A 13,167-nucleotide genomic window follows, 5' to 3' on the forward strand; every position below is an offset into this window, starting at 1 on the left:
ATGGATGAAACTGGAGCCCATTATACAGAGTGAAGTAAGCCAGAAAGATAAAGAACATTACAGTATACTAACACATATATATATGGAATTTAGAAAGATGGTAATGATAACCCTATATGCAAAACAGAAAAAGAGACACAGAAGTACAGAACAGACTTTTGAACTCTGTGGGAGGTGAGGGTGGGATGTTTCAAAAGAACAGCATGTATATTATCTATGGTGAAACAGATTACCAGCCCAGGTGGGATGCATGAGTCAAGTGCTCGGGCCTGGTGCACTGGGAAGACCCAGAGGAATCTGGTGGAGAGGGCGGTGGGAGGGGGGATTATGATGGGGATCACGTGTAACTCTATGGCTAATTCATATCAATGTATGACAAAACCCACTGGGAAAAAAAAAAAAAAAACTAAATAAAATTTTTAAAAAAAAAAGCATTTGAATATGAACAGTTTAAACTCATTCTTTCATTCAACATTTGAATGAAACATTCAGCCTGAACACTGCACATTTGTTGATTCATGCCCAATAGCATACAAACCAAATTTTACTTTGTTAGTTAGTTAGAAGACTCACTTCTAATTTTTTTTTTCCAGCCATTTTCAGCTAGGTAGCTTTATGTGGCATTTGGTTGTCTGCTGCTGATCCTCCTGATTTTTGGAAAATGTTCCTTGCTATGAATCTATTAAGAATAGCATCAGAATCTTTAGTTTTCAACTCTGCCTAGACATCAGAATCACCTGGAATGTTTTCAGAATAAATATCTACACCCGGATCAATTCCTTTCCCCATTCTGATTCAGTTGGTATTTGTGAGCTCTGCCAGTGTGTGTACATTTAAGCTTCGCACATAACTCGGAGGTGTAACCAAGACCGAGTGTTGTTACTCTTAGTTTGAAAGGTCCTTGAGGTCACCTCCTTTGCTACTCCAAGTACAGTTCACAAACCACCAGCACCAGCATCACCCGGAAGTTTGTTAGAAATGCAGAATCTCAACTTCCACTCCAGACTGCTGCATCGGAATTCGTATTTTAACAGGATTCCCCACACGATTCAGAGGAACTCTAAAATTTGAGAAGCTTTGCACTAGAATTACTTGGAAAGCTTGCTAAAAACAAGACTGCCTGGCTTCTTCCCAGAACCACAGGATCTCAATCTCTGATAAGGGCTTGGGAATCACAATTTTATATATTGTTACAGAGTTAGTCACACAAGGGCCTGAGGCTTAGGAATCACTCATGTATGCCACAGCATACATGGTGTCAACTACCCAGCCTCTGCTTAACCTTACAATTCTTTTTTAAAAATAATAAAATATAATAAGAGATACAAGCTTTTATTGTTTCCATCACACATGCACGCTTACGACTATTTATACTGTTTCAAACAGAGAAATAATTGCATTATTACCAGAGTGCCAAATTACCAAGTAAGACAACCAGTTACTGATTACTTTTGGGAGGTTATTTTCACAGAACACAGCAACAATTTCCAAATTATACTTTACTTTCAAGTTCAGAGTTATATCATGAGACCAGGACACGCTGATAATTGTAATAGTCTCCATCTTACAGGGGAAAAAAAGACTGTTATTCTGATGAAAGGTCTCAAGTAAGCACCTTATCAAAGACTGATAGATAAGTCTTTGAAAGAGTTTACAACAGAGCAGTCTCTCTTTCCTCTTGTGGACACAGGGAAAAGGCAGTTTCATTATTTTTGATACTTCTTGTCAATTCTGAAGACTTTCATTTCGAAGGCCCATCTCTGGAACATCATTAGTTAACATGAAAAGCAAAAAGCAGACCTGATATGATAGTTAAGAGTGCACCCCACCACGATCACCACCAGCAGAGTGTCTCAGTCTCTCAAAGTGGTCCCAGTTGAACTGGCAGTGTCTTGAACTTTCGATAAACAATAGAGGCAGGGAGACGGAGATGCAGATGAAACTGGGTTGACCATAACTGATAAATGATGTAGCTAGGTGACGGCACATAGGATCTCTCCACTTCTGTGTGTGTCTGAAAATGTCCATAATAAAGATGAAAATGCTTTTTTTTAAAAAAAAGAAAAAGCCGACCTATACAGTTCTATTTTCCCATTAGGCAAAAAATGGGTGAAATGGTAAGATTTATTTAAAGACAAAATAAGTAGCACATAATCTTCCACAAAACACAAGGCCACACCTAGAACAAAAGAGAAAGTACCCAAAGTAACGTTATTCAGACTCTGTTTTTGTGATTTATAAAATCTATCAAAAATGAGAAATTGGACAAAAGTTTGGGCGTACCCTCACCTCGGCAAACATTTGCCCACTGCCCTTTAATTCTGTCCCTGCCCTAGGGAAGGTTCCTCCCCATCCCTCTGTCTCTGAGAGACAGCTATCCTCCCCGGGAGGCTCCTCAAGCCACTTCTAGCTGCTTTGCCAAGCGCTCTCCACACCAGGTTTATTCCTGCTCTAGGTTTTTGCCCCAGTTCCCCTGCCCCAAACACCCTCTTGACAGCTCTTGAGTCAAGACTTCCCTAGCCTGTGGGAAACTCAGAAGGAGGTCTTTCGTAAGGAGAGAGAAATAAGGGTGAAGACAAGTACAGACACCCTCAGTACTCACACCACCCCCAGGGATGAGGGGGAAAGAGGGCACAGATAAGCCTGGGCAGGGAGGGCACAGCTCAGCTTTTACACCCGCTGGAAATGAGCCCTGGAGATTCAGAAAAGGTACTCCCCTCCCCCATCCCCATGCCCCAGAACAGCTGGGATCCACATACTGGAGACTACAGTCTACTTCCAAGGGTATGTGAAGGCAGAAACCTCACTGCTGAGGGTGAGAGCTGGGGAATGAGAGTCCAGAGGGCAAGACACGCTTGCCCAGAGGAAGAAACAGAAGGCAACCGGGTCTTAGGAGGCAGAGGAAAAGGCCAAAGCAGGAGTAACCCCTAGTCCCCAACACTGCTGCCTGAGGGGGGTGACCGTTCTAGCAGATGCACCGCCATGTGAGGAATCTCAATGTCAGAATTACAGAGGGAACCCAGAAGGCGGCAGGGAGCAGGATCTGACCACAGACCCACCTGGCCTTCTGGCTTCCTCTGCCCTCTTCCAGCCCAGTGTGTGTGTGTGTGTGCAGAACAAGGCCCAGCCAACTCACTAGCTTTATGCAGAAAACCCTGGTTTCACAACTGTTTTGTTTTCTCTCTCTCTCTGTTTTCTCTTTCAGAAGTACCACTATTGAAACCAAAAATAAAAAAGAAGAAGAAAGAAAGAGAGGGATGAGTGAGGGATAAGCACAGGGACAGAGGGAAAGAAGGGAGAGAGGCTAATGAGACAGAGGATTGAGGAAGGAGGTGTAGATGTGTGAGGTCAAGTAGACACAGGCCCACAGATCTGAAATCTCTCTTCCCCAGCAACCCCACTATAGCACTCTGGTCACGTGTGAGGCAGGGATGGGGGGAGTGGATAAAGGTACCTAGGTTATAGGTGAGTCCATCAGGTGTGAGGCAGGGATGGGGGGAGTGGATAAAGGTACCTGGGTTATAGGTGAGTCCATCAGGTGTGAGGCAGGGATGGGGGGAGTGGATAAAGGTGCCTAGATTTTAAGTGAGTCCGGTAGTCACCCTCACCTGGAGCCACAGCTTGACGACAGTGAGCACATGTCCACACGTACCAGCCTGCCCATCAGTCCGGCAGCCAGCAGGGATCCTGGAAGGCCGGAGAGGGTAGGTGTGTGTCTCATGCACCGGCAGAAGGCCTGTGTCCACAGGCAGTTCTCAAGGTCCTTGTTGCCCATGAAGCCAATTGGGGCCAACTGGCAACCTAGACAAAACTCAATGGCCTGACAGTGATGAGGTATGATGCAGACCTTGACAAAGGTTTACCAGGAAGGAGAAAGGCCCAAAGGCAGGAAGAGATGCCGAACAGTACAGAACCCACAGCAAACTGCTTCTCACCCTGAACCTCAACCCGTGTCTAGGAGGGCAGCATGGGTCCCTGGCCAAAGCCAGAGATCCTGCAGGTGGCACCTTGGCTGGTAACCCCAGAGCCAAGAGACAATCAGTTTAGGCTGATGGCCAATGCCATGTGCACTAGCTTCATTCTGCAGTGGCAACCGAAAAGCTTGCCACAGATGGCATGCATGGCTGGCATGAACTCGAAGCCCGGCAAGTCACCGGCCATGAAGTAGCAGAGCTTGAGGATGCGCTGGTCCTCTTGCTGATTGACTCATGAGTGTCCACATGAAAGACAGGTGGGAAAGGCCAGAGCCAAGAACAGGGTCCAAGCAATGTAGAGAAAGGCAGCACACACTGGAATCAAGTGAGTTTAACAAATAAACAGGAGGGGCGAGATCACATAACATATGATACTAATGTAAAGAAAAAGCAAGAATGTCACGGGGAGGCAAAAGAACATGATCATAAATGCCATATTCTTGCAACTGAAGTCCAACAGGAACAGTGTGCAGAGGCCAACACGAAGAGAAGGCAGACAGCCAAAGACCCAAGGCCAGCCGGGCACGAGGCCAGCAAGAGGTAGGACGCAGACTCGAGCAGGATCAGTTGGACTTGTTTACCCCAGGCTCCGGGGTCTCCCCTGGCGGCCTCGCAGGACCCGGCCTGCCCTCCTTTCCTTTCTCTGCACGGGCCCCTTCACTCATCAGGTAGTACTGTAAGGGATTGGGCCACAGCTCCTCGTTGATAATCTCCACAATCTTGTCAGACTCGATGGAGCTGTGGTTTGAAAACCACCCAAAGAAGCTCCGGCTATTGTCGGGGTTCCCCTGGCTAAGGGTCTGGAGGTCGTGCCCGGGGAGCCACTGGATTGGAGTGGAACGAGACACCACCTGACCCGAAGGGCCACACCCGTATTCCTTGATGAGCACCTTATTTTGGAAATAGGGGTTGCGCCCGAAGTAGAACTTGATTTTGTAGCCCAGTCTCGCCAGGCCGAGCTCTTCCACCTCCAAGCTATTCAAGTAGCTGAGGACCTCTTTATCCTGGTTGTTCAGGAAGGACGAGAGCTGGGGGTGGTTCTGAAAGGCCTGTCCCCAAAAGCCTGGAATATTCTGGATAAGGAGGTTCCTGCGCTCTAGGTGGTGCAGCCGCAACTGCCCAAACTTGCGGGAGAGCCGCAGGTAGGCCCGGTCCGCCTGGGCGTTCATGGTCTCCAGTTTCAGCTGGACATTCTCCAGCGTATCCATGCTGCCCTCTGTCGCCGGGGGCCCTGACCCCGCGTTCTCAATCTTCTCCTCGCCCACGGGGACGGAGGCGGCCTCAGCCGCGGCCCCTTTCTTCGGCTTCCCCCCGGCCAAGGCCGCAGACCCCCTCCCCACCGCACTACAGGTATCTGGTGTCTTCTTCGCCGCAGGGCTGCGGCGGCTTCCGACGCGGGGCCCGTTTCTCGGCCTCGCCAAGGTGCCCACGGTTCCCACGAAGACAGTGTCGGTCACCAGGCGCTCCGGGACGGATGTGGCCGTGGGCGGGCACGGCCTGGTCACCGCCTGCCCGAGAGTCCCCGCAGCCCGGGCCCGGAGCGCGAGGCCACAGTCTAGGGGCAGCCGGCAGGCAGCCTCTTCCCCCGGCCGGCGGGGCGGCGAGGGCTCAGCGCCTTCCGGGCCACCCCAACCCGCGCCAGCCTGCACCTGTGCCGCCATGGTCTCCTCCCCGAGGCTCTGGCACTCTGGAGGGTCCGGGTTCCGCGGGGCGTCGTCAGGCGCGGCGCGGACTCGGCCTTTGGCGCGGCTTTTGCCACGGCCTTTGGCGCGGGAGGACCTTCTCCCCTTACTCCGGCCGCTCATGGCGGCGGCGGACTGGACCTCAAAGCCGCGAGCCCCCCTGGTGCCGACTCGCGGCCCTTCGGAGCGGGGAGCTCCATGGCAACCGCCAACGTCACGACGGCACGACTGTACCGTCGCGCGAGGACGGGATGCGCCCTCTGATTGGCTCCGCCGCCGCAGCTGCGCAAGAGCCGCGACCCTCGCGGGCGCCCCCACCCCTCATCGCACCCCCCCTCCCCGTCCCACCCCTAAATTCACTCACTGGTTACAGAGGGATGTGCTTCCGTTTCCTTTTTTTCCCTCCCCTTTGGTCTCAGGTGTGCTCTCAGGGTCCTCTTCTACAAGATACCCTCAGAAAAGCCATCATTATCAGTTCCCCCATCATATGCTTTCTAAACTAACCATCTAAAGTTCCTTCCATTATCTACTATAACATCTGTCATGATGAACCTGCTCCTGGTCTGTCCCATCTTTGAAAGACTTTGCTGAGGGATGTGCCCTGGTACTTTTAACTCCAGGGACTTTAAAGGTAAGTACCATAATGCCAGGCCACAGAGCGATGTGACATGTGGTCGGAGTTTAATAGTGATTATAAAACTAATAGCGAGTAGTATTTTATGAGTATCATTACATCAGGCACTTTACTATGTGCTTCATATACCTTTTCTCAATGTATGAAGGAGGTATCGTTATCATTCTCATTTTCCAGATGAGAAAACTATGGCTCAGAGACGCCAAGGAACGTTCTTGACATAACACAGTAAGGCGTGGAAGCATAATTCTAACCCAGGTCTATCTGACTCATAACCTTTGTTTTATATTCACCAGTATCTAGTCCTTCCAGGCCTGTTCAGCTGTAAATTACTTCATTAGTTTTTATGAAATTCAGACTCAGGACTTCCCTAGTAGTCCAGTGGTTGGTAAAGCAGCTTCCACTGCAAAAGGCAAGGGTTCAATCCCTGGTGAGGAAGCTAAGATCTCACTAGCTGCACTCCACAGGAAAAAAAAAAGTTCACCCTTACCTGTTGCACCAGCATCAGCTGAGTACCTCTTCATCCCAGCACTATCACCCACATCCTCTATCTGCCTCAGGCCTAGTTTACAGAGTCAGGCTATCACTCAAGGTATAGGATCAGGAGTGAAGGCTACAAGTCAGAATTACTTGCTATAATTGGAGTAAGACAGGGGTGTGTTCAGAGAACTATTATCATTCAAGGAGTAGAGCAGGGCTTCCCAGGTGAAGATTCAGAAGCAGAGCCCCCATAGTGGCAGCAGGGAGGCCCTAGAAATTTCTTAGACCCTACATAGAAACAACCAAACAACATATCTCATGTTCCAAGAGAGCTCTGGACCATACCCTTACCAGCCAGGTGAAAGAACATGAAGGAGTGAGGCCAGTGATGAGGTTATGACCAGTATGAAAGCTTTCAGGATGTCCTTTTAAGCTCAAAGGGAACAAGAAGGCCCTTGCAACCAACTAATGGAGGAGAAAGCCTCAAAGCCCCTTGGTTCTCTTCACTCTCATTACTCAGTGTGGGGTTGTCGACTGGCAGTTTGGCATCACCTGCAAGATCGTTAAAAATGCAGAATTTTAGCCCCCCCCCCCCACCAGACCTACAAATTTAGAATATGACTTTTAACAAGATCTCAGTTGGATTGTTTCCACATTCAAATTGAAGTGTAGGAGACAAGGAATAAGAGGAATTGTTTTGATTCAGGTGGACTTCCCAAGTGGTGCTAATGGTATAAAGCACCCACCTGCCAATGCAGGAGAGGTAAGAGATGCTCGTATGATCCCTGAGTCAGGAAGATCCCCTAGAGAAGGACATGGCATCCCACTCCAGTATTCCTGCCTGGAGAATCCCATGGTCAGTGGAGCCTGGAGGATTACAATCCATGAGGGTTGCAAAGAGTCAGACACAACTAAAGCAATTTAGCACAGCAGAGGGCCTTACTTCAAACTAGCCTAATACAAGTGACTGCTATCTTTCTCAAAGGCTTTACAATAACCTGCAAAGCTCTTCATGATTTGTTCAGTTCCCTCCCTGCCACTACCCCGCTTACCTCTCTGACCACATCCTCCTGTCTCTCCCACCCACTTCCAACTCCACTGGCCTACCTACTGTTCTTCAGACTCACTAGGTAGACTCCTGCCTCAGGGCCTTTGCACTGGCTCTTTGCCCAGGTATGGTTCAACTCCCTTGGCTGGCTCCCTTTACACTTTGCTTAAATGTAACCTTGTCAATGACTGTCCTATTTAAAATTGACACCCAGCCCCATCCTTCTAACTCTGCACTACTTTTTTTTTATTCCTTAGCACTTGACACCTTGGTAGTACCCCTTCCCTTCTCCAGAGGATCTTCCCACTCCAGGGATCGAACCTGGGTCTCCTGCATCTCAGGTGGATTCTTCACCATCTGAGCCACCAGGGAAACCCGTAACACACTATACCAACTCTTTATTATGTTTATTATTTAACTGCCTCCCCTCTCTAGAATGTCGGCTCCATCAGGGCAAGAATCTTTGTTTTGTTCACATGTGACTACAACAGTGTCTGATGTCTGATACATGAAAAACACTCAATAAATAATTGTTGAGTGAAAGAACCAAAGCAGAGTTTTTAAAATTGAGTTTATAAATTGATTTTTAGTTTACTCTGAACTCAGAATATCCCTCTTTTTGCCACAGAAGCACTTTTATAGGTGCAGCTTATGTATTCATATCAGTGCATGGAAACCTATTAAGCTGATAATTTAGCTTTGGAAAGCATCTTTTGATATGAGTACCATTCAGGAACAGTCTTGGGTAAAAATCTAGAGTGATGCTTTAAAAATTAAGTTAGGGGAATTAATATTTAACCTAAAAGGGATTAAGCCAAGAATCACCTTAAATCTTGTTGAAGGCCCTTTCATAATCACTTCTTCCCAAGGCCTTCCATCATCATTTCAGAGCACAATAAACAACCCTGGATCTCATAGAGAAGTTGTTAACTGTAATACATTCATTTGGCAATTAAACATGCAGTTTTCTGCTAGTTCCTTTACAGAATTACCACTTAAACCAGACGACCACAGTCTGGAATTCTCTGTAAATCTCGGCAGGGAGTCAGGGGGCAGGGTGGGATCAGCTGAAGTCATCACCATCCCTGTATAAACTGCAGAAATTGATGGATTGGCTCACTTTTCAGAGCACTAACAGTTGTCCAGCATTAACATCTGCGTCATAACGCTTACCCATGACTAAACCACTGCAGGATTAACGTAGGCTGACCACTGCTGCAGTGTTTATTATACAATCTGCTTGAGCCTTTCATCATGTCAAAGAGATAAGCATTGGGTAAAGAGAAGCAAATGTGAAACTGACACCTTATATACACTCCTCTGTTCCTTGGGAAGCTGGTCTGTGCTACTGAACTACACTGTTGGTTTTCTTCTCAGGCATTAACAGTTAATTTATATGAGACTGCATCTTGGATTTCCAGTTAGACAGTAGATGTATAAGGATAGAGACTGTGTCTCTTTTTTGTCCCTCAAAGCACCTAGCATGGCCCTTACACATACTAGTAATTATAATACAATTTCACCTTTATTTTGCATTTTATCCAGTACCATGTTCCAAACCCTGAATCCCTAAACCACTCCACTGGGCAGGTACAGTTATTTTTCCCATCTTAGAGCTGAGGTTCCTGCTGTTCAAAAAGATCCTGGACCTTGCCCAAGGTCACGTAGCTAATAAATGGTCTTAGCCCAAGCAGTCCAACTCCTGCACCCACACTCTTAGCCACTAATCTGAGAGGTAAAATTATGGCTTGATAGATTGAAATATCAGACTCTCTCTAGTGGGTAAAGATACCTTTTAATTTCAAATATATATATTTAATATAGTTATATATGCACATGCCTTCATATACACCTACAAATATGTAAAAACTGATATATATATATATATGTATATGTTGTGAATCATTTCCTATGGTATGTATATGTAGCATGATGATGCTGAAGAGAAGTGAATTTCACTTCAGCAGTCCACACTGGGAATAAAGCATCTTCATTTGCACTGCATTTGTGAAAATCATTCTATGAAATGATTATGAAATACAAATTTACTGTCATGAACTCAGACCTGGAAGCATTTTCACCTTTCCCCGATAACTAGTCTTTGCTGTTGTTCTCTGAAAATTGTACTTCTTCCATTCCTTTTAAGGTCTGATTTCTTCCAATCGTAGAAATTAACATGCTGGGGGAAAAAGACATTCCAGTCATCCAACCTATTCCCCAGCCAAGAGAACCACATTCCTCACTGTCTCCCTGCTGATGGGCTTTAAGATCCCAGATGACATTTTTTAGCCACAAAGATTTTCTTTTCCCCCAGGGTGATAGTTTGAGTCTGTTAGATGAGACAGTGAGTACTGCTTACTGTATGAAATTTTGCCAACTAACCCTCCCAGATTATGGAAGATCATCAAAAAGGAGAGCAACGTAGGGAATATTTTCAAAGTCAAAGAGGGAAAGAAAAAAATCTGCCTCTTAAAGGTAAATTGTGACAACTATTTGAACTTAATATCTTGAAAACTGTGCCTAACTTTTTCCCACTTCCCTCCCCCCACCCTGCCACCCAAAGGGCACAATTTTATAGTAGACCACCTAACACTCAGTTCACGTCATATTTTGTTGTTGTTGTTCAGTCACTAAGTCATGTCCAACATTTTTCGACCCCATGGACCGCAGCATGCTAGGCTTCCCTGTCCTTCACTGTCTCCCAGAGCTTGCTCAAACTCATGTCCATTAAGTCAGTGATACCCAATCATCTCATCCTCTGCCGTCCCCTTCTCTTCCTGCTTTCAATCTTTCCCAGCATCAGGGTCTTTTCCAATCAGTCAGCTCTTTGCATCAGGTGGCCAAAGAATTGGAGTTTCAGCATCAGTCCTTACAATGAATATTCAGGGTTAATTTCCTTTAGGATTGACTGGTTATCTCCTTGCAGTTCAAGGGACTCTCAATGTCATATAAGTAGTCTCATGTCATATAAGTAGCTGCAAAATATTTTAAAGTATTGGTAGACATAATCTTCCTCCCTGGCATTTTCTTTTCACCAAAAAAAATGAGATTTTTAGGCTGAGACTTTTGTTATAGAGAAGGGAAAATACCAAAGAGCCCAGAAAGAGTAGAATTTAGCAACTCAAATTCTTATTTTGGATTTCAAAATAATTTCTTGAGAGGGAAAGATACAATAGCATTGAAAGAGAAAGTTTTAGCTCTGCAAGGGCAAACCATGGAGTGTTAAGAGTTTATAATGTAAATTATAAAGGAAGAAAAATGTGACATATAAGCCAAATCTCTACCACACAAAGAGGAGACAAAAATCTTTGCTGGCTGGAGTTGAAGAACTTAGGGAACATTTAGAGAGTGCCTTGTTGGTTTGTTGGTGCAAGATCTTCAGAAAGGAATTCTCACAGTTACCCCTCCAGGGGTCAAAACTCTTAGGGAACTAGTAGAGACCACCCTCCCTGGAAAGGAGTAGGGAGTACTCCTCTCAGAGTAGGGAGAACTAGTTCCCAGCTTGAAAATTTGGACTCAGACAAGAAATACTCTTAGGGGCCTTTATTCCCATTACAGGGCAGCCAGAAGGATTTGTGCAGGGTACATGTTACCAAAGGAAGTTCTTTGAATTTTGTGTTTTTAGTGGTGTCACATAGTTACTTGAATTGCCATGTTTAAGTTCATCTGAATTTTATAACTTGTTACAACTATGAAAATTCATATTCACTACAATAATATTACCTAGACTAGACTGAGTAACTGATGGGTTTAAGCCAGGCAATACCAAAACCAAAGAAACTTAGGGGACAGCTGACTTCAAAACTCCTTAGAAGGTAAATGACATTGATTATTTTAGAAAGTAACAGAGTATTGAAAGAAGACCTCATAAAACATGGTTATAATTGTAAAAATCAAGAAATTTATGAGACTCCAATCACCAAATATGAAGATTTTTCACTACAATTTAGAAGGGGCCCTAAAGCAAAACTAAGTGCTATCCAAGAGAGTCTTCCATTAATTGCTTGTAAGTAGAACTTACAATCTTGGGTGTACCTTATTTATTGCAGTTACTACTTTTAATGTGTAATTTAGTCATTGAATTTCTCTCTGGCTGGGATATACATATAGCAGCCTTCATCTCCAACCAGAGTAGAAGCTTGGTGGTTTACAGCGTCTGGCCTTGCCTCCTCTGTCAGCTGCATGGTGCCTTCTCTGAATCACCCGAGAGCCGTTCCCGGATTGTCCCGCAGCCCTCACCACTTTCCAAAACAAGAAGGCGGCCCTCCGTCAGCACCTCCACATGCTGTCTGGTGCAGAGAGCTGTAGGCGCAAGGCCTCTCTTTTCCCTACCGTCTCTTTTCATGCCATGTTTTGTTCGTATTTTACCCATAATTTTATTATCTTTATTATTCCCTTTCCTGTATGTACACACTCTTTTTTAATGAAAATTTATAATGTTGTGATAGTCTCAAGTGTACAGCAAAGTGATTTAGTTTTATGTGTGTATATATATATATATATATATATATATATATATATATATATATATGTTCTTTTTCAGATTATTTTCCATTTTAGGTTATTAAAAGGTATTGACTACAGTTCCCTGTGCTGTGCAGTAGATCCTTGCTGTTTATCTGTTTTGTGTATATATAGTAGTGTGTGTAAGTCAACCCCAAACTTCTCATTTATCGCCCCTCCCTCCCCTTTAGTAACCATAAGTTTGTTTTCTATGCCTGTGAGTCTATTTCTGTTTAGTAAATAAGCTCATTTATCATTTTTTTTAGATTCCACATCTGAGTGATATCATATATTTATCTTTTTCTGCCTGACTTACTTCACTTAGTATGATCATCTCTAGGTGCATCCATGTTGCAAGAAATGGCATTATTTTATTCTTTTTTATGGCTGAGCAGTATTCCATTGTGTGTGTGTGTGTGTGTGTGTGTGTGTGTGTACACATACCACATTTTTATTTATTCATCTGTCAGGTTGCTTTCATGTCTTGGGTATTGTACATAGTGTTGCTATGAACATTGGGGTTCCTTATGTTTTCCAATTACAGTTTTTATGTTTTCTGGATCTATATCCAGGAGTGGGATTATTGGATGACATGGTAATTTTATTTTTAGATTTTTAAGGAATCACCATACTGTTCTCCGCAGTGGCTACACCAGTTTACATTCCCACCAACATGTACATACACACTCTTAACATACTTGTACCTTCTCTTTTTTCCCAACAACACGTTAATAGTACAGAAGAATTCTAGAGAAAGAAGTGAAGTTGGTAGATTTTCACTTGGAAGATTAATTGGGAAGAAAAGATCCCAACAAGACTTAGATATGAATCTTGGGACATCCCAGG

At 44.9% G+C, this 13,167-nt stretch overlaps 1 protein-coding gene across 1 annotated transcript; it reads right to left on the reverse strand.

Moving 5' to 3' along the window:
- Positions 1-1,318: 1,318 nt before the first annotated feature.
- On the reverse strand, positions 1,319-5,857 carry TSPYL5 (TSPY like 5). The gene is made up of 2 exons (XM_065902733.1): positions 3,609-5,857; positions 1,319-2,179 (listed from the first exon to the last, which is right to left on the reverse strand). Exon 1 carries the CDS (start codon positions 5,777-5,779, stop codon positions 4,538-4,540), a length of 1,242 nt encoding a protein of 413 aa, XP_065758805.1. The 5' UTR covers positions 5,780-5,857; the 3' UTR covers positions 1,319-2,179; positions 3,609-4,537.
- Between the last annotated feature and the right edge of the window lie 7,310 nt (positions 5,858-13,167).

This window comes from Muntiacus reevesi, chromosome 12, assembly GCF_963930625.1.
Source record: "Muntiacus reevesi chromosome 12, mMunRee1.1, whole genome shotgun sequence".
Classification (NCBI taxonomy): Eukaryota; Metazoa; Chordata; class Mammalia; order Artiodactyla; family Cervidae; genus Muntiacus; species Muntiacus reevesi.